We start from the raw sequence: 22,642 nt of genomic DNA, 5'->3' as shown, positions 1-22,642 counted from the left end.
GCTCTATTTTGCATTGTCAAACTACATTAATTTGCTTTTGCTAACTAAAATGTAGTAAGTTAAAATAATCATTTATTAGCTCCTGAATCATTTATTGGTTTCTATAGGTTGCCAATTTGAGCTCGTTCTTCTGGTCTTAGCTGGGCTAATTCATGCTCTGTAGTCAGCTGCCAGATTGACTGGGGCCTGGCTGGTGTAGAACAGTCTCAGGACAGTCTCAGATGGGACAGCTTTTTTCTAACCACATGGTCTGTCATCCTGAAAATGGGTACACTGGGTGTGGAGACTGCACAAGGTTCTGAGAGGAGAGAAAGCAGAAGTGAGCCAGGCTCTTGAGGCATAGGCTCAGAATTCACACATCATTGTGTCTACACATTCTATTAAAGTAAGTCACAAAACCAGCCTAGATTAAAGGGGTAGAGAAATGAAATCCACTTCTTAATGGGGGACAGCAAAGTCACATTGCAAAAGGAGTGGATCCAGAGGCAGCGGAAGGATTCTGGCCATTTTTCAATCTATCAAACAGAATTGTCACATAAAACACAGGACACTCAGTTAATGAATCCTTTTTTTTTCTTTTTTTTTGAGACAGAGTCTCACTGTTGCTCAGGCTGGAGTGCAGTGGCACGATCTCGGCTCACTGCAACCTCCACCTCCCGGGTTCAAGCGATTCTCCTGTCTCAGCCCCCCGAGTAGCTGGGATTACAGGCATGTGCTATCACGCCTGGCTACTTTTTGTATTTTTAGTAGAAACGGGGTTTCACCATGTTGGCCAGGCTGGTCTCAAAGTCCTGACCTCAGGTGATCTGCTCACCTCAGCCTCCCAAAGTGCTGAGATTACAGGCGTGAGCCACCATGACCAGCCTGAATAATTGTTTAGTATAGATATGCTCCATGCCATAATTGGGACTTGCCTATATGAAAAAATATTCATTTTTATCCAAAATTCAAATTTAACTTGACATCTTGTATTTTTGTTTGCTAAATCTGCCAACCCCACACACAGACCACGTCAAAAATAAGCAAAACCTTTCTTTAAACGAGAGAGAACTTGGAACTAGAAATGACTTTTAAATTGCACAATTTCATCCAGGTGCAGTGGCTCACGCCTGTAATCTCAGCACTTTGGGAATTTGAGACCAGCCTGCCCAACATGGTGAAACCCCGTCTCTACTAAAAAAACAAAGAAACAAAAAGATTAGCTGGGCGTGGTAACATGTACCTGTAATCCCAGCTACTTGGAAGGATGAGACACAAGAATCGCTTGAACCCGGGAGGCAGAGGTTGCAGTAAGCTGAGATCGTGCCATTGCACTCCAGCCTGGGTGACAGGGCGAGACTCTGTCTCAAAAAAAAAAAAAAAAATTAAAATGCCAGGTCCGGTGGCTCACACCTGTAATCCCAGCACTTTGGGAGGCTGACGGGGGTGGATCACTTGAGGTCAGGAGTTCCAGACCAGCCTGACCAACATAGCGAAACCCCTGTCTCTACTAAAATACAAAAAATTAGCCAGGCATGATGGTGCATGCCTGTAGTCCCAGCTACTCGGGAGGCTGAGGCAGGAGAATCGCTTGAACTTGGGAGGCAGAGGTTGCAGTGAGCTGACATCGCGCCACTGTACTCCAGCCTGGCGACAGAGCAAGACTCCACCTCAAAAATAAATAAATAAATAAATAAATAAATAAATAAATAAATAAAATTAGCTGGGTGTGGTGGCGGGTGCTTATAATCCCAGCTACTTGGGAGGCTGAGGCAGGAGAATTACTTGAACCAGGAGGCAGAGGTTGCAGTGAGCCAAGATCGTGCCACTGCAAGCCAGCCTGGGCAACACAGTGAGACTCTGTCTAAAAACAAAGAAGGACTTAAAAAAAGAAAAATAAAATGAATTGCACAACTTCACCAATTGTAGTATTAGAATGGGCCGAAAGCTCTAAGTATACTCAAAGGAAAGGAGTAACTTGGTCCCCTCTTAACATAATATATAATAAGCTTGTCGAACCTGCAGCCTGCAGGTCGTATGCAGCCCAGACAACTTTGAATGCAGCCCAACACAAATTTGTAAACTTTCTTAAAACATTATGAGTTTTTTTTGTAATTTTTTTTTTTTGGCTTATCAGCTACCATTAGTGTTAGTTTATTTTATGTGTGGCCTAAGACAATTCTTCCAATGTCACCCAGGGAAGCCAAAAGATTGAACACCCTTGATATATAAAAATCTATTTTATTTCAGTTGTATTAGATGAAAAATTGCTACACAGAAAACCAATAAGAGAAGAATCTGTACTTTTAGTAATTTGGACCTGTTCTATATTTACAATAATGCCTTTACCCACCTACGGGAATTTTTTAAATCTTTAGAAGGTGTTAATTAATCATTATGCTGTTCTGGAATTTATTATAACTAATAAGACCAAAGATACTTGAAACTGATATTTTAAGTACCATACCCACACGCTGTAGTAAAATTTGATGTTTTTCTCTATGGGTTTTTATGACTGATTGTATTTTTCCTACTATAACTTTTGTGACTAGAAGTGATGGTGCAAAGGTCAAATAAATGTGCATCATTAAGCAATGCAACCTGACATTTCTAGATAATAACTCCCTCGGATGAGGAAAGGGAGTGATACCTGAAAGGTCACAGCCCCCTTACTGTCCGTTTGCACCTCTAGTCATCTCTGCCCAATGCACACAATGATTCTGCCACAAATTTATGAGAATCCTCTCTGCTGGGAATCCTAAGCAATACAGAATTCAGCATATAGTGTATGCTAAGGGTTATTAACTGGGCTCGTGATACAGCTTCTTGCATCCAGCTTTGAATAAATCAAGCTCTGTTGTTTACACCAGAATCTTAGACTTGCAAGGGAATTTAAAGATTCCTACTCCAAGTCCCATTTTACAAAACATTCATGTTTTGTAATAAGACCCTTTGTCCAGGGCTACGCCAGAGTAAAGCAGAGTTCAAGGTCAAAAGATAACACATGCTTTTCAAACATGAAGCCCATGGAAAGGCTTGATAAAAGTAGCATCCACCTAAAGCAGGCCTTTTTCAAATAAACAAGTACATTTGCCAAGATTTTATGGGGTCAAATGATGATCAAGTCTGCCATGTTAGGACCATATTTATATTCCAAATCTGAGAGGAAAAATTCAGATTTAGCATGTCCTTCAGAAAAGGACTAACCACAGATTTCATTAAAATAGAAATATGTGTGGTCGGGCATGGTGGCTTATGCCTGTAATCCAGCACTTTAGAAGGCTAAGGCAGGCAGATCACTTGAGGCCAGGAGTTTGAGACCCTGTCTCTATAAAAAATAAAGAAATAAAATATGTGGAAGATCAATATTGTTTGAATTTCAATATCACATTTGTAAAAGTGAATAAAGAGATTTAGTTATGAAACAAAAGGGTTCATTCATACATTCATCTCCCTATACTAACAATGTTTCTCAACCCACGCTTTCTTAATCCATGCCACTGACAATGCCAATTTCTTTGCTGAAAGGCTCTTCCGCTTTCTCTACATTATAAAGCCCCGTAAAACCTTTAAATCCCAGATGAAATGTCAAACCATCCATGAAGCTCTCCAAGATCTTCCCACTGCCCTGACGACTCTCCACATTGAATAGAAAATCTTCCCATTCTAAGCTTCAATATTTTCTCATATAAACTAACTTCTATCTTTATATATTCTCTAGTACATACTTCATTCATTCATTCTTTCAGTGTCTATTTAGGGAATGCCTTCTAAATGCCAAGGTATCTTCTAGGCTCTGAGGAGAAAGCAGTGAACAAACAGGCAAAAATCCCAGATTTCTTGGAACTGACATTCTAGTGGGTGAGGGAGGACAAGAAAAAAAAAAACAAAACAACATCAACAACAAAAAAACAACTTCCCAGGCTCCAGCAATCCTCCTACCTCACAGCCTCCCGAGTAGCTGGAACCAAAAGTGTGCTCTACCACACCCAGCTAATTTTTGTATTGAGACAGGTGATTTGGTTTGGCTGTGTCCCCATCTTGAATTGTAGTTCCCATAATCCCCACATGTCATGGGAGGGACCCAGATGGGAGGTAATTGAATCATGGGGGTGGTTACCTCCATGCTGTTCTGGTGATAGTGAGTCAGTTCTCATGAGATCTGATGATTTAGTAAGGGGCTTTCCCCCAACTTTGCTCTGCACTTCTCCATGCTGCCACCAGGTGAAGAAGGATGTGTTTGCTTCCTCTTCTGCCATGATTGTAAGTTTCCTGAAACCTCCCCAGCTATGCTGAACTGTGAGTCAATTACACCTCTTTCCTTTATAAATTACCCAGTCTTGGGTATGCCTTTACTAGCAGCATGAGAACAGACTAATACAATGGGTTTTCACCATGTTGCCCAGGCTGGTCTCAAACTCCTGAGCTTAACCAATCCACCCAACTTAGCCTCCCAAAGTGCCATGATTACAGGCGTAGGCCACTGCACCTGGCCAAAATAAATATACTTTAAACAGAGAAGAAAAATAAAAAGTACTAGGGAAAGAGGTACACTTTTAAATAAGGTGATCAGAAAAGGCCTCACTGAGTGATGCTTAAATAAAGACCTGAAGGAGGTGAGGGAGCAAGGTTCCCAAGTGGCTAGGGGAGGCTGGGTTTTCAGGAAGGGGCAACGGCAAGTGCAAAAGCCCTGAGCCAGGAATATGCCAGGCATATTCAAGTAAGAGCAAGAAAGCCCATGTGGTTGGAGTGAATGACAATGCAGAGATTAGTAGAAAAGAAGTTTAGAAAAGGAAAGAGCAGGAGGGGCCAGACCATCGAGACACTGAAAAGTTGGTAGGATTTGTGATTGAAGGCATGGAGGGAGACTTGTTAGAGTTGTGGTACTAAAGGGAGTGAACTGCAAAAGTGGTTGTTATTGAAAAACTGAATACTTGAAAATGCGATCAGGGAGGGTTTTTTAAAAATCAATAACGATAAGATCTAGCATATGACCTTCAGAATGTGGGATGAGGTTGAATAGAGAGCAGTATTATTATAAGGAGGGATAGAGAGTGATCTAATCTAATGATGCGAGATTCAAAGCCAGAGGTTTTAAAGAGGAGGGAAAAGCTCTCTGAAAGCAGAAGGGAGGATCAAGGAGGGGACCTACGCAGCCTCCAAGCCCAGGGGTAGATCAGGAAGAGGAAATTACCATCACTTGAGAGGGCAGCAGAGGAAGCAATGTTCTTCAAGAGAGGCAGGTTTTAATTAGAATTAAAAGGTGAAGGGACTATTCAGAAAAAAACATTGATATCAGAAATTTCTGCTAATGAACGACCCAGTTCTTGAGGGCAGAGTGGAAGGGTATGGGACACTGGAGAGAAGTGGGATGTGGAGTCAGAATACAGGGGTTGGAAACTAATGGTCTGGGCTTCTTGTGAGGACTGGCATGAACGGTGATCACAGGATGGTAGTGGAGAGCAATGAATGATAGCAGGATGAGCAGGAGAAGCATCTTTCCAGAAGCAGCGTTCAAGGGCCCCTCTTTACTCATCACCATGGATGCCTGAAGGCACAAGAAGGGCCAGTCTTACTCCAACACAGCAGAGTCCTTCACCTTGCTCACTCTTGTTCTGTTTAACATATATACTGTCTCCTTTTCCATATTAGATCATAAGCTTTGAAGTCAGCAAGAATTTTTTTACTGTTTGAATTCCCCTGTTGATTGCCAGTAATAGACTACCCAATAAATATTTGTTCAAAGAAAAATTGAATACTTCTTACTGAAAGGAAGGGATGGTTGAAAAAAGCAAATTATTTCCTACTCAGACTTTTCTCTGAGAACTCCTTAAAGCTCCCCATCCTTGAAATTCTTCTGAGTCCAGTCCTAGAAGACCAGGTGCTGCTATAAAACTTGGTGCTTTGTGAGCACCAATAAATGCTTTGTAAGCATCTGCTGATGAAAGACCAGAGATAGCTCTCCTTTCCCAAGCAGTAAGAAGTCACAATTCTGCTTATAATAATACTTACCATCATTTTGGAGGAAGGAATCAACAGCCAAGCCAAAGTGTAATTCTGTATGGACATTTCAAACTACTGTGGTTTTTCTGGAGAATCTGGCCAAATGTAGTGATGATCAGGAAGTGATGTTACTTGGTGACAAGTGACAAGGGTGAGGGTCTTGCTACATGCAAGGGTTTGGCATTCCTGGAGACATATTATCACCAGGTCTGAACCAGCCTCTGCACCATTAAGGAACCAACAAGATACGGGTCTACCAGACAATTTGATAGTGAGGCAGGAAAAGCTCAGAATTTGGAAACAGACCTAGAATCAGACACTTAGAAAGTATGTGACCAAACAGCTGAGTCTCTGCCAGAAGGTGACCACTATCAGCTCTGCCATCTGGCCTTCACCAAGGCAAAGCCACTGCGACTAGACCCACATTTGGTCACAGGGTTCCATGTGGAACTCTGTGGGCTTCTGAACTCATCTGTCTGCCCTAAAAAGTATGGTCCTCTGGTTTTTCAAATGCACAAATATAATCACATCATTCATTTGCTTAAATCAATTTAGTGGCATCCCATTACCCTAAGCCTCAGTCTGAACTCCCTTACCTGCCCCAAAAGGCCCTCAGGATGTAAACACCACCAACCACTCCACCTCATTTCTTTTACCACTTTCCCTCTTATACTTTATATTTCAGCAAACTCAAACTTCTGTCCACTCCTAAAACATTCAACTCTATACTTGCTATTGGCCTGACAGCTTCATAAGTGCTTTTAAACTTCTTCACCTAGCTAACTTTCAGGTCTTAGCTTACATGGCACATCCTCAGGGAAGCGCTCCTTGCCTCTCAGATCGGTTAGGTCTCTCTCTACTGTATGTTGTTTCACGCACAGATCTCACATCTCTATAATTACTTGCTCAATGTTGTCTCTCCCCCACTAGACCATTATTTCTACAAAGGCAGCAATCGTGGCTGTCTTGGTCACCACTGGCAAAGTCCTGCCCAATGCCCATGACAAAAGCAATTAAAACATTTTTTTTAAAATTAGGTGGTTACACTATCCTTCTTAACATGATTGATAATCTCAGGCCATTCTAGCTATAAGCTAAGAATCTTTCCTTTACTGTACCCAGAAGAGTATCTTGGACCCACTCAATATCTTTTAAACAAATAAATCCCATAAAATAATATCCCCCAAATTGTTTAATTCAGTAAAATATGAAGTCAAAGGCCACCTAAAACACTATATTTTATTTTTAACTTTTCTATTGTTTTGGTCACATGTAAAGAATAAAAATGAAAACAAGACACTACTGTGTCACATCAAGAAATAACTTTATCCAAAAGGAATTCGAATGTAAGATATATTTAGCATCAATTCATATATTAGTAACTTACACATGTATTGTCAAGTATGACATCCATAAAAGCACAAAACAGTTTCTAACACGTTCCATCAAACTTCTGGCGTACTTTATGTGTCATTTCCATGACTACTAACCACACATATAGAGACTAGGGGATACTTAGTGAAGACAGCTTTCCAGGAAGTTTACAAAATTGAAGAAAAAAAAGTATGTCCAAATATGGCATAAGTAGCAATGGAGCCCTGAATTTACTTTGGAAAGATTGCCTAAGGCACCACTATAATGAACAGTTGTAAATCTCTGATCAGACTTCAAATTTTTCTGGTCTTAAAATTGCAATTCTAACCACAAGGTTAGGTGACTAGATTAGCTGGTATATTATTTCCTCTGTGCCAGCATCTGTAAGAAATATTACATCTATCCTGGGCACCGTCACTCCGATATATATTTGTAATAGATCTGATTATATGAGGTGTGAAAGTCAATATGGGTAATTTTTCTTTAAATGCATTTTAAGAACAAACAGCACTTAAATGAATGGTGGCACAACAGGGAAAAGGACTATTTTAATGTAAAACAATATTAAATCAGCGTTTGATGAGGTTGAGTGCTGAAACTGTGAAAACTGATAATTTAGAAATTGTAAATGCTTTTATTCAAAACTGTAAAAAGGCACCAATTACCCTAGTTTGCTGGAATCACAGTTCTTATGAATAATAGCATCTACTGATGAACATGATCATGAATTAAATGTTTTTAAATTTTAAAACAATTTTAAAATAGAATAATTCTGATAAAATCAGAATATAAAATAATGAAGACCAAATCCAATTGACAGTGATTAACTGTTATTTGGCTGAAGAAAACCAGGAATGCTCATGACCAGCAGTTCCCAAGTACCTTGTGCAGGTGACTCAGGGGCTGCTGAGGAGCTGGTTAAGGAGAAGGAGGATACGCCCAGTGACTGGGACCCTGCCACAGCATCAAACAGATAAGCTCACTTCTGTCTGTTTTACTGTACATTGAGAATATGTGTAAGTCATTTTTTAAAAGGCTTCTTGTGATTAAAAGAGAAAATTCTGAAAACCACAGCAACATATCTATGCTGTTTCCAAGCATACAAAGAGAATTAGAACATCTGAGACAACTATGGCTCCAAACAATCAGAAGAAGGGTTAGTTTTCTTTTCTCCTATTGATAATGTCAAAATGATGTGTCATCTATTGAGCCATACTATGGAGTAGCAGGCTACTAGTTAGATGCCTTCCCCAGTTAACAGCACATATCCAAAGGACAGCTAGCCAAGGGGGAAGGTGGTAGGTAAATGCTCACCTGGGCTAGGCAACCACCACAGCAAGCAGGTCCCCTCTCAGCCTGGCCTTGGCAATGAGCTGCTTCTGAGAAGCCACAGCTGTCTGTGGTTGAGAGCTCACTCCCTTGAGGCATTGCAGAGAACAAGAGACATGGGCTGTGGGGCAGCTTTTCAATAAAACTGAGAGGCACATCAACATGGCACTGTATGTGTCCCCTTAAGGATATATGATAAACATGCAATTTCAAAAGGTAAATTATTAAAGATAATTGGCCAATATATAGATATGCATAGTTTTTAGCACATAGGCCCTCAATAAAATATTAGGATCTATTCTGAAAATGTAATGTTCACTAAGTAATACGCTGTAAAAGGTAAAAGTCAGGAAAAGAAATTCAACTCTTAAAAAAGAAAAGCATATAAAATCCACCCTATCTTAATGCAGCAGTTGGAAAAGTTTTCTTTTTTCTTTCCTTTTTCTAAGTTGCAGTAGGTTTTATACCTAATAAGGTATGCTGTAGACATAGGAAATAGCACATTATTAAATTGTAAAATGCAATTTTGATTAACAGATAACTGGTATCGTGAGTTTAAAAATGAGATGAAAATGGTACTTAAAAAAAGGAGAAAATGACTAAGTGGATCTGTACAAATCAGTGTATGGGACCTTAGCAAGGAAAGTATAAAATTTTTTTTTAGTAAGCAGTTTTTCATTAGTTAGAAGGAAATGGAATTCTGAATTTCACCTTATATGTTTGGTCCTCTTATCTTTCCTGGACAAAACAGTCCTAACCATTTTAACAAATCTCAATTAAAGTAATCTAATAATGTAGAATTCAGGACAACCTACCATCCGTGCATCTACAATATCCTGAAAGTCTTGCTCAGTTAATGAAAAAAAAAAAGCCAAATCTGACCATGTTTACAGTTTTCCACAATAAAATAAAATATCTAGAAAGGCAAATAAAAATGGCTTACTTACATGAGGTTATTTTTACTTGTTGATTGTACATTTAAAAAACTGAGTATGTGCTTTTTCCTGCTCATTCAGTACTTTTCATAAAGTCCCAAGTTGAGTGCATGCTGTTTTGTAAACCACAGGGTCTAAACTGTAGCAAAAATCAGATGCACAGACAGGTAATTTTTACCTTGCAGAAAAGCACTGTATACAGAGTAACAGGAACAAATTTGATATCATATAATTTAAGAAGCTCTCATAATCAGGTATGGACATTGGCTTATACAACATACACTGTGAATCAGGCACAGCAACCTGCAAACCACATCATCCCGACAGTTTTCCATTCTTCCTATTGACAAACACTTAAAAACAGCATTTTCATCATATGAAAGTAAACAAAAACAACAACAGAATAAGCTTTCCCCACACTAATTTCTAATCCAAAGAGCTTTACTGCAATTAATGTAAATCGCTATCAATCACTGAATTGATTGGGCAAAGATGGACTTGGCACTGTCCCCCCAAAATAACCTAGAAAGAATGCTTTAAACAGATATAATCCATAGAGAAAGAGATTTACATCATAAATGCTGGGGGTAAAAAGTACATAGAATGACAGATACATGATTTGGGGTGAGAGATGGCATTGCTCCACATAACACAAAAGAATTCTGTTGAAGTGGTCACTGCTTCTGTTGTTTCGTGGCTGGGTTCTTGGGAGGAAGGAGTTTGTATGTATTGAAGTAGCCCACCACCTGCTGGGGAATCTCTGCCAAGACACACTGAGCAAGTGCTTCTTTTGGAGCCTTGTGAAAAACAAAATCAAAGTGACTTTATTAGCAACTGAATTTTCCTGGCTTTTTCATAAAAGACTAGGGATACTTCAGCAGCCACTAAAATGAAGCAATTCTAATTCATAGGCCTGTACCTTTTCTTAGGAACAGCCCATGAAATATGGAATGAGCTAACTAGCCAATGTTATTTATGATTGCTATTACTATCCCTGCTAACATTTGTCAAGTCCTTTTTCGGTGCCAGCATTCTAACATTTGATGATTTTGTTGTTGTTGTTTTATAACTTTTAAATGTGGTTCTTTCACTTACTTGGTATTAATTTTTTTTTACTTTTTTTTACAACATTTATAGATTCATAGGAAGTTGCAAAAACAATAAAGAAAGGTACCGTGTACCCTTCACCCAGATTCCTCCAAAGGTAACATCTTGCATAACTATAGTATAGTATCAAAACCAAAACCAGGCAGCTGACATTGATACAGTTCACAGAACTTACTCTGATTTCTAGTTTTACATGTACTCATTTGTGTGTGTGTGTGTGTGTGTGTGTGTGTGTTTGTTTCTGTATAATTCGATGCAATTTTGTCATCTGGGTAGATCTGTTTAACCACCACCACAATCGAGATACAGAACTGCCTCAACACCACAAAGATCCCTACCTAACATTACTACTTTATAATCACAACACTCCACTTCCTCCCCTTCCATTGCTGGTGGGAATGTTAAATGATATAGCCACTTTAGAAGAGTTTAACAACTGCTTTAAGAATTAAACATGCAACTACCGTATAACCCAGCAACTGTAGTCCTAGGTATTTATCCCAGAGGAATAAAAACTTATGTTTGCACAAAAACCCATGAATAGGCTGGGTGCGGTGGCACACGCCTGTAATCCCAGCACTTAGGGAGGCCAAGGCGGGTGGATCACTTGAGGTCAGGAGTTTGAGACCAGCCTGGCCAACATGGTAAAACCCTGTCTCTACTAAAAAATAGAAAAAAATTGCCAGGCATAGTGGTGCACACCTGTAATCCCAGCTACTCGGGAGGCTGAGGCATGAGAATCACTTGAACCCAGGAGGCGGAAGTTGCAGTACTGTACTCCAGCCTGGGTGACAGAGCAAGACTCTGTCTCAAAACAAAAACAAAACAAACAAACAACAACAACAACAAAAACCCATGCATAAATGTTTATAGTAGGCTTATGTATCAGAGAGAAAAACAGGCAACAGCCAGATGTCCTTCTGTGGGGTAACGGTTACACAAATGGTGGTGCATCCATACCATGGAATATGACTCAGCAATAAAAAGAAGTACTTGCAAAAACTAGGTGATTCTCGAGAGTGATGCTGAGTGGAAAAAAAGCCAGTCCCAAAAGGTTGTATATTGTACGATTCCATTTATATGATATTCTTGAAATGATAAAATTATAGAAATGAAGACTATATTAGTAAGTGGTTTCCAAGGTTAAGGAAGGGCTAGAAGTAGAAAGAAGGGGATGTGGTTATAAAAGGGCAACAAGGGGGATCCTTATGATGCATCTTGATTATACCACTGTAAGTATCCTGGTTGTGATTCTGTACTATAGCTCTGCAATATGTTACTACTGGAGTAAACTGGGTAAAATAGTCTTCTAAGAGATATTCATCAAACTAAACTTCCAGCTTGAGGGGGATTTGGCATACGGTTACATACGAGTTTTTTCCTGTTGTTACAAAGGTAAAGATAAAATCCTTGAGAGTCACAATACTATTTCAAAACAATTTATCATATAGCCTGCAAGAAGCACATAATGAACATCCTGAAGCAACACTGCTAAACCAAATCGGAGCTCTCAAATGGACAAAGGACAGTGTTCACACATCCTCTAACCCTGCACACCTACTCAACTGCCTGGTTGTAGATGGGCAAAGGTCTGTGTTCAGTCACTTTAGTGTTTGAGTAGGGAGGAGTGGTACTCACATTCTGGAACTGTCTGAAAGGCACAAACTGGACAATATCTCTGATGGCCACTTCGCCCGATGGGGAGCGGAGACTTCCACCATCACCATCCAGAAACTCCATGGCGCTGAAGTCAGCACCTCCAACTCCAACAATTATGATGGACATAGGCAGCCTGGAGGCATTAACTATAGCTTGTCTGGTTTCATCAAGGTCTGTGATCACACCATCAGTAATAATCAAAAGCACAAAATATTGCTGCCAGAAAAAGAAAACATGTCCCCTGAGCAAGTCAAGCAATGGCTAATGGCATCTCTGGCTTGATGAGTCATCCAGTCTTTCTTGTTCATTTTCCTTGCCAGTCTCTACCCTAGCTACCACCACATAAAATATTCTAAGCTTCTCTGATGACAAGGAAATTGACTCTTACAAAAACTGCAGGTTCATTAAAAGTGCAGCAGACCACAAAATAGGGTTGGCAAAATATATGGAAGCAGGACATCTAAATGTCAAAGATTAACCTTTCAGTAAGGCTAGGAATAAACAGTTTTAACTCAAGTATTAAATATGTCAAAGTATCTATCAAGGAGGCAAGTGGAAACTTCATTCTCAGAAGATCAAATAAATACAAAAATTATTAGAATTAGAATATTAGAATACAAAAATTTTAGAAACTAAAATACACACAAAAAAATAGATATGGTTTAAGTGATGAAATCATCCCCCAGATTGTGTCACCTAAGATAAACCTTTTCAGAGAGCAGTAAAATGTTACATCAAGTAGTGACTCCATCTTTTGGGCCATTTAAGTCTAGAATAGGAATAAGATTTACAATATTAGTTAACATATGTTGAGTGTTTACTCTGACCCAGGCATTGTGCACTTTATATGAATTATCTAACCTTTTCAACAACAGTATGAGGTAGTTTCCCCTAACTTACTTCTGAATATGCTGAAGCTAAGAGAAATTTGGTATCCACGGTCCAATAGGTAATGGTTACCTCATTCAAATATCTTCAGTACAATAAGAAATCTTGCAACAGCATCTAATGTGGTAAGTTTCCTTAAGCTTAATTTGTTATGTCTACTTCAAAAAGGTAGATGATAGGCATTTTTTTTTTTTTGGTAGAACCTATCTAAGAAAGTTAATTCCAAGGATAAAAGACTCATGAATGCCAAGGGTTGTTTTGCTGTTGTCTTATTTTTAACGATCGCTAGTATAACAACAACAAAAGTTACTCCCAAACCAAGAATGACTGTGTTATTGTATCTTGCCCTGACTTTGTATTATGACAAACCAAAAACATAGAAAAATGGCACCAGGAGCTGCTACCAATCCACATTCTTCCCATTCCCTGGCCATAGAGCACTTACAGAAGCTGTCTGCTGTTGCGTGGCTGCAGCAGCAAACCTGGCCACGTGATTTATGATTGGAGAAAAATTAGTTGGTCCATAGAGTTTTATCTGAGGAAGACAAGACCGATACGCCTCTACAATGCCTTGGATTCCTAGAACAAACAAACAAATAAAAAACAGTACTAAAAATTCTCAAGCACAATGTGTTTATTCACAATACTGGCTAATTTGATTATATGTATCAACATATAGTGCTTTAAATAGTCAAAAGTTCTATAAGCAGTAGTTCCTCTAAGCTATGTATTACATAACTCCATAGGTATGATCCATTGCAAAAACCTATAAGCTCTGTCCTCCCCCAATAGAAGGGATTTACTTTCATCTCAGTCAAATTACTTATTAGTCTACGGTAGGACTGTTACATCTGTGCTTAATTTTTAATACATGTTGGGAATGTGGCTCTGATAGAAAACCATGAAAAAGGTTTCACATCATACAACTGATGATGAAAGGTAAGAAAGAGTTATTAATAAAATGAAAAATCATTTGCATATATGGCCAGAGGTTCTACAAAAATACCAGATGGCGATAAACCTAATATTAATTCTAGTTAATTAACTGATACAAGTGTTTATTCAATAAGTTAAAGGTTAATCATTGTATCACAGACTGCATTAGTTCCAAATATTCACTTCCAGGTTACTTATCCATTTTGCTGCAGAAGCACTGATGTGTTTGTTTAGGGGTATTACCCCTAGACCTGCTGGTGCATTTTATAATAGAAAGTTGGACAGGACCATTTGATTAGCTTTGACCAATGCATGTGACACCCATGCCTAAGGAGATGTCTTAAGAACTACTGCCTGTTTTTTCCAGCTCTCTTGCTCCTTTCCTCTGCCGTAGGAGCAGCACATCCCAGATAAGGCTGTTCCTTCAGCCTGAGTCCCAATATAAGAAACATGGAGAGAACTCCAGCCTAGCTGCATGTAAAATGAGCAAGAAATAAACTGTTGTCATTAAAGCCACTGAGATTTAGAGATTGTTTATTACAACAGCACAACCCAATGAAAGTTGACTGACATTGCTGGTCAAAGCTCTGCTGATGAAACTTGTATCCCACACAAGCACCTGTTGAATCTGCCCTTAATATCACAGCATTTAGGATGCAGACAGGATAACAGAAATTCTAAAGAATTTCCAACAATACTTGCTGAGATCATCACAGATACTTGCCACACACACACAAAAAAAACTTAATGTAAATCAAAACAGGTATCTTGCTTTTAAAATGTCTAAGAGAACACAGATCAACAAAAAAGAGAAGCATATACAGTCATGTGTCACTTACCAATGGGGATAAATTCCGAGAAATGCATCGTTAGGTGATTTCATCATCATATGAACATCATAGAGTATACTTACACAAACCTAGATGGTATAGCCTATTACTCCTAGGTTAAAAACCTGTACTGCATATTGCTATGCTGAATAATGTAGGCAATTATAGCAACTGTACCTTTTCTATGTCTTTACAGTAAAAATAAAATATTAAAATCTTATGGGCCTATTGTCATACATGTGGTCTGTCCTTGACTAAAATGTCATTTTTAGTGCATGACCATACTTGGCTTGAAAGCTTCAGGAAACCAACTCTCTTCTCTTAAAATGTAAGAGTTCCAATAAACTCCTCTTAGTTTCTTTGAACTTAGGAACAGGTAGTCTTATGAACAACCTTTGAGAACATAACTAATTCATATGCAGGGGTGATTTTACATGCATAAGGTCCATGTTACTAGTAGTCAGTCCAGTAGTAACAAAGGTATAAATAATTCATTTAGGGCTGGGCACGGTGGCTCATGCCTATAATCTCAGCACTTCGGGAGGCAGAGGCAGGTAGATCACAGGAGGTCAGCAGTTCTAGACCAGCCTGGCCAACATGGTGAAACCCCGTCTTTACTAAAAATACAAAAATTAGCCGAGCATGGTGGCAGGCGCCTGTAATCCCAGCTACTCGGTTGCGGGGGGGAGCGGGCTGTGGCAGGAGAATTGCTTGAACCCGGGAGGAGGAGGTTGCAGTGAGCCGAGATCGTGCCATTGCACTCCAGCCTGGGGGAAAAGAGCAAGACTTTGTCTCAAAAAAAAAAAAAAAAAAAAAATTAATAATAATAATAATAATTTCTTCACAAATATCAAGAGCTTTCAATTCCTTAATTAAAATTGAATTATGCCAAAACCCTTTGTATGTATCAAAGTAACAAGTTATTTCTAAGGCATATTATTTCTAAGGCAACTGGATTCAATGATTAGTTAGGAAAAGGGGATTAAACTTCCTTGCCTTAAAATAAGGCTCTGAGCTTTTTGCTGTATAGTATCTCCTTTGTTTAAAACCAAACTGATGCTTTTTCCAGAGTGTAAACCACTTGGTGAACAGCCCAAGGATGGGCTTACATTACTCACAGAGTGACTGAACTTCTAAAATGAATTATCATATGATATGTCATCCATATTCATTTACAATAAATGAAAGCTAATTACAACAAATTCTAAAGATTATCCACTTTCATTATAAAAATGAAGCATATTTCTTAAAAAGAATAACATTCCCAGTTTCAAATGGCTAGGGAATAAAAGAGGTCACAACCAGTCACTGAAAGTGCCTCAAAGAACACTGAATTAGTATGGAAAAAGTGTTCTGGGGAAAAGAACAAAACCATATTGCAAACTGCCCCCACAAAAATTGTTTATGCTCTTCCACCTTATGAATATTGTTTAGGAAGAAAAGGAAAAAACATTTTCTCCTGTTAGAAAGCTACACATTTGTAATTGTCAAAAGGACCCTTTGCAGAAAATTAGAGTATTGTCTAGAATTTTAAATTATGCCTCTGCTCCCACACCTATCTTGCCTTCTCCAAACTCTTTAGTCTGATATATAATTTAGTGGAAGAGCTGGCATTTCTGGTTGATTGCTCAATGTGGTAAAAAAAAGCAGCAGCACTTGGATACTTGAGGTATAAGGGAAAAAGTAAAATGTGGCTGGGCATGGTGGCTCACGCCTCTAATCCCAGTACTTTGGGAGGCCAAGGCAGAAGGCAGGAAGATAGCTTGAGGTCAAGAGTTCAAGACCAGCCTGGCCAACATAGCGAGACCTTGTCTCTATTTTTTTAAATAAATAAAAGAAAAAAGTGAAATGAAAGACAAATATTTGCCTCCTGCTCTCTACACAGAGGAAAGCTGCTATAGAAGATCAATTCTTTGTTCCTTTTGCCCATCCCAGCTACTTATAGAATACTGTGTGAGCAACAAGTATTAGATGCTGGATACTTTTCTCTTCGTAGAGAGTGACTACTACTCTGAAAAAAGCTTCAAAAGATCTGTATATCAAATTACTCATTTTATTGAAGGTTTGTTTTTAAATAAATTTATATGTGAAAATACTTTTAATAGATGATATTTTTACTGATCTACTCCAAAGATTGAGAATGTTTTTGTCCTATTAAAGTTCTTAAGGTAGGAGGATTTAGCTCACCACCTTTATCATCATAATACTGATTTGCCCCATAATTACCATTACTACCCTAACCACCAACCTGGTGCAATTCTTCTACCTTATACAACAGAAAGTTAAATATGTAAGAAAATGAAACCTAGAGATGAAATTTGAGTAGTTTTAATCACAAGAAAAAAAACAAAGAACAAAGAACAAAATAACAAAGACTAGTGAGCCTTTCCATTTGAAGTCTTCATGTTTATTTTTTAACTTACCATTGCAGTAGGGATTGGATGGGTTGAAGTTCATTGGAAATTCATGTGATACCTGTCAAAGATGGACAAAGAACTGATGAGGGCTGGGCTGCTTTTCTAGGAGGTAAAGCTTTAAAATAGAGATTTCCTCTTACCTGCCACTGAGGAGGTATCTGAGCGCCAAAACCAAAAGCTGGAAACATCTTATCACTAAAAAGAAAAAAATATTTAATAAAATACTGTTTTTTCCAAAATAAAGAGCTTTATCTTTGCCCACAATAAAATCAATATGAGCCCATTTCAAAAATAATTTTTCAAAATCTTAGAAAAGTATGAAGATAAAACAAAGATTACCTATATTAACTGCCAAAGAGAATTAATGTTAATATTTGACAACTCTCATCCTAAATATTTTTCTGTGCACTGAGGAAGAAAAATGTTTCTTTCTATAGATTTTGTAGAAATGGAGTTTACATGCATGTTTTATAACCTACTCTGTTCTACTTAAATCTTGTGTATCATTTCAGTGATCAAATGAGTAAATAAATACATGAAGCCCTGAAAATCACAATTCTTTTTTTACTAATTGATGGCAAACTCATTTGGTAGCAAAACCTGACCTCAGATGATCAGAGGTTATTGGTAGCTTTTATTTATGCCACTTAATACAAACATTCATACATTAGGGAGAGGGACAGTGGACCGAATATACAACATCACGTGAATAGCCCACTGAATATCCCACAAAATGGATATCCTCCCCCAGATGTCTGATAGCCAATGTTCTGCCATTATAAAACACCATAATGAACATAATTTTTCTACGAGGAATATTCCTTTCATATTTATTCTTAACAGTTAGTTTTGCACTGAAGATAGAGCCTATGCCATGTCAGAAATATTCCTCCCAGGCTGAGGTGGGAGGATCGCTTGGGGAGGCTGCAGTGAACCGTGACTGCACCACTGTACTCCAGCCTGGGTGACAGAGCGAGACCCTTTCTCAAAAGAAAGAAAGACACATTTTTCCCCAGTTTGTAGTCTGTCTTCAACTTTGTTTAAAGCATCTTTCTTTTCATAGTTTTTAATATTAATGAATGTGAACACAAAAAAGCTGCATGATTTTTGCCTTTGCTCTCTTGCTTAAAGGTTTTCCTCACTACAAGATTATAAACAATTCACATATACTTTCTTCTAAAACTTTAAAGTTTGCTTTTGATATTAAACTTCTAATTCATCTGGAAAGTGTTTTGAAGTAGGATATGAAGCAGGAATTGCTGCTCTCCGGCAATATCCATTCTCTCCTTTAATAATAGAACACCTGAGCTAGAGACTGCTCTTCCTAGCTTCTCTGGGCTGGATGTGATCAGATGGCTGGGATCTAGAGATGGAGATGTGAGTAGAAGTGATTTGCCAGCCACTTCTGAATCATGCCCCTAAAAGGGAATGCACATTCACTCCCTGGTCCCTTTCTTCTCTTCCCCCTGGCTGGAGAAGATGAGAACCAGAGCTATGGACCCCCGGAGGGAAGCTGTGAATTGAGAACAGCAGAACTCCCCTATCAGTTCTTAACTATTATACTTACCCCTAGCAATGTGAAGTGAAATAAACCTCTATTTTGTCAAAGCCACTTTGTTTTTGGGTGTCTATTTCAGCAGTCTGGTCTGTACTCTAATTTATACAGAATAATATCCTAAAACATGCAAGTATAAGTCAGGGATCCAAATTCAATTCTTGTCCAGTTTGACAGCTTTTACAACCCCTTCCCCTAAATTCACTTATATGCATGGGTCTATTTCTGGACTGTTTGCTTGGTTCCACTGGTCATGTCCTAATTCCATACTCTTAAGATAATTGCAATAATACTTTTAATATCTGCTAGTGAGAAATTATTAATTTTTTAATTCTATGTTATATTTGACCACCTTTCTAAGCTCTCACTACTGTCTAATAAAGTAACTTTCTATATATGTTAAATATATTTAATGATTTTTACCTTAAAACTTACTAGCCTGAAATTGGAATTGCCACCTTACTTTAGATTTCTTTGCATTTGCCTAAAAATGTCACCTCTTTAAATGCTACAGATTAATGAAAAGCCCGATCAATATGTAAATAAAATAATAATAGACAAAAGCAAGTGAAATTTTATTCTGTACTCTTAACGCTACATCAGGAAAAACACTACTAATGCAGATGTTTTCCCTGTTGTTTAGTAAACCCTCAATAGGACCTATTTAAATCTTTTCAAAACCTAACCATTGATAACCATTCAGAATATTTCATAGCAATTAGATCTAGTTATCCTTCAGCACTTGTTAAAAGTCACCGTTAAAAAAATAACTTGGCAACTGCCAAGGAGATAGATATGTTAAGAAATAGTTTTTATTTCTTAACATAAATAGTATTTAGTATTTATAAATAGTATTTAGTATTTAACATAAATAGTATTTAGTATTTATAAATAGTATTTATAAAACATGTCATCTGGGCTTCAATCACTCATACAACTTATGCCTAACGAATAAGCCCCAGGGAAACCAGACTAAAGAAACAAGAGCCTTGCTGACATTCAGTCAGGAAGTAAGTAGCAAACTATATGTAATATAAAGCAAAGTACATGCCATATATGATAACTAATCACAGCAAGATATTAGAGATCTAAGGTAAACGGCAAGATTGCCCCAAGGAGAAAAATAGAAGATAAGACGGGGGGATTTTAGGGAGAAATCATCATCATCCTACCACCTATATCAGAGTGCTAGCCGATGAAACAAACTACCCTTTCTGGTGAATTGTGAAAACATGTATTTTAGTTTTTCCAAAGTCATACTCACGCATCATAATCCTGAATGACCAGTCCCACAGACCAGAGAGCAGTCAAATACTCATTAACGCCATTGGGGCTGATGTAATGAAGGGAGTCTGGAGACCTTGGGTCACCATTGGAGCCAGTGAAGTCCACTCCCACCTGCCAAATAACAATTGCAGCCCTTAATAAGGAGAAGGCAGGGACACCTGTGCTTGATGTCCAGAAAAACTTCAAGAGATGGGATACAATCATGCATCCTGGCGCCTACTTCCTAACAAATGCCTACCTCTATTTCCATAGACAATTAAACAAGTAAAGCCTAAATGTGAAACAACCTGATGCTTCTACTTTTCTAGATGGCTTAAATAATGAATTATTATATCCATTACTTAAGCTTAAGGGTTGTCTTTTATAAGGTTGTCTCACTAATGCTTTCTAGTCCTTAAATTACTTCAGGATAACCACGAGTTTGTAGGTTTGTACACATCTACTTTCTCTCAGGAGGAAGAGATCTCATCAACAAAACTGAGAGCTTTATGATGAGCCCAGACAACCTGCCTGAGGACTCTAAGAAGACTATGCTAAACAGATTGTGAAAATTTCATTACAAAGTCAGTTTTGCAGTGAAAGAAAATATACTGCAATATGGAGGAAAAAGCCTATGCTGAAAAATTCAGTGTGTTACTTACGGTAAAATTCAGCTGACATCCTCCCATTATATAGTCAAGGAATGTGCATTCTACTGTAATCTAAAAATAAGAGAAAACTGTTAAAATTACAACTCTCCTACTATACAAGAGAAGCAAAAAACTCTTTGGCATATATTTTTAAAAGTCTGTAAATTGAACAGGACATGATATAAACATGGAAATTACCCCTGCATTCAGGTTTAAGATACCCCTTCCCCTATGTGCCATGAATCTGTAAAATTTTGCTTCAAGATAATTATAGCAATGTTAAGATTAGAATACTAATGGCCAAAGATGAAATATACTCATTTTAAGTTTTAAGATATTAGTAATGAATCCAATATGTAGAGGGCTTTAAAAAGCATAGCAGTCAACATTTTAAAAAACAAAAACTCCATTCCACTTGTTCACTCTAAAAAATCTTGGCTTTTTCCCTTTACTCATACCATTTTATATTGAAAGTATGAAGAGGATAAATGCATTGGGTAAGGTCATTTCCACTAAAGAGCTGAGAAAATACTATGATGCTTTATATTTCCTAAGATAACGAAAAACTTATCCTTGTCCTTTGCAAATAAGTTGTCAAACCTTGGAAACAGGTTACTTGATTTTTTTGTTCTTCCCTACTTGATTCTTTTTGCTAAAGGTGACCAGATGCTCATGTGATTTTCAACTGCCTGAAATTCAAGTATTTGTTTAATATAAACATACTAACGGGAGAACTTGAAATATAATCTCATATTATAAGTAGCCAAGGCTTGGGTCGGATGCGGTGGCTCACACCAGTAACCCCAGCACTTTGGGAGGCCAAGGTGGGTGGATCACAAGGTCAGGAGTTCAAGACCAGCCTGGCCAACATGGTGAAACCCCGTCTCCACTAAAAATACAAAAATTAGCCAGGTGTAGTGGTGGGTGCCTGTAATCCCAGCTACCTGGGAGGCTGAGGCAGAGAATTGCTTGAACCCGGGAGGTAGAGGTTGCAGTGAGCCGAGATCACACCACTGCGCTCCAGCCTGGGCAACAGAGCGAGGCTCCAGCTCAAAAAGAATAAATAAATAAATAAAAATAAGTAGCCAAGGCCAACGGACCTCACACTGTTTCACACTGATAACACCTGAATTCTTGTAGCTTTTTTTCTTTTGCCTTTTTTTCTCATTTATGCATTCAAATTCAACCTGTAGGAAGAGAAGACAAAAATGTTACTTTTTATTAGCAATATTAGAAATGCCAATCTGACTTTAAATGAATGACTTTTTTTCCTTTAGAATCAAACTACCTACTGATGTAGGTCTGTTGCAAAATATAACTCTGAAACAATTACATAATATGTTAAGTATGTGGAATATTTATCAGGTAAATTTCCAACAATTAAGGCACTCCTAAAATTGCATACCTTTCAAAATAGTTCCCCAAATAAATTTTACCTCCGCAGGTAATTTCCTTGCAAATGTTCCAAGGCATAATCTTTTCTCTTTGCTGCATATTTTACCATAAAGTTGGGCTCTATGATATAAAATGGTATAATAAAGGAAATAAAATATTACTCGTAGCTGTTACCAACATAAAGAACGAAAATATGCTGCAAAGAAAAGAAAAAAAAAACATCATAAAACAAATATATGAAGCCCAACTCTATGGTAAAATATGCATCAAAGATCTTCTCTTTCCACTGGGAATACATGTTAAAAATTGATCTAACACC

At 38.0% G+C, this 22,642-nt stretch overlaps 1 protein-coding gene across 16 annotated transcripts in view; it reads right to left on the bottom strand.

The window, feature by feature from the left end:
* Positions 1 to 7,289: 7,289 nt before the first annotated feature.
* CPNE3 (copine 3) overlaps positions 7,290 to 22,642 on the bottom strand; it is a 47,079-nt gene continuing 31,726 nt past the window's right edge. For 12 of the 16 annotated variants that reach the window (XM_519845.8, XM_054656868.2, XM_063817247.1 and 9 more), the window contains 8 exons: positions 22,029 to 22,115; positions 20,941 to 21,000; positions 20,277 to 20,410; positions 17,598 to 17,652; positions 17,464 to 17,515; positions 13,720 to 13,853; positions 12,366 to 12,602; positions 7,290 to 10,417 (listed from right to left, as the gene is read on the bottom strand). In XM_519845.8, coding sequence (XP_519845.7) covers positions 10,295 to 10,417; positions 12,366 to 12,602; positions 13,720 to 13,853; positions 17,464 to 17,515; positions 17,598 to 17,652; positions 20,277 to 20,410; positions 20,941 to 21,000; positions 22,029 to 22,115 — 882 coding nt within the window. In that variant the 3' untranslated portion in view covers positions 7,290 to 10,294. Of the gene's footprint in view, positions 10,418 to 12,365; positions 12,603 to 13,719; positions 15,808 to 17,463; positions 17,516 to 17,597; positions 17,653 to 20,276; positions 20,411 to 20,940; positions 21,001 to 22,028; positions 22,116 to 22,642 lie in introns of those variants that run through there. The other 4 variants (XR_010159622.1, XR_010159623.1, XM_063817254.1 and 1 more) reach the window with 2 other exon arrangements.

The sequence above is a fragment of the Pan troglodytes genome, chromosome 7 (genome assembly GCF_028858775.2).
Source record: "Pan troglodytes isolate AG18354 chromosome 7, NHGRI_mPanTro3-v2.0_pri, whole genome shotgun sequence".
NCBI lineage: Eukaryota > Metazoa > Chordata > Mammalia > Primates > Hominidae > Pan > Pan troglodytes.
This window is presented reverse-complemented; position numbering and strand designations above follow the sequence as displayed.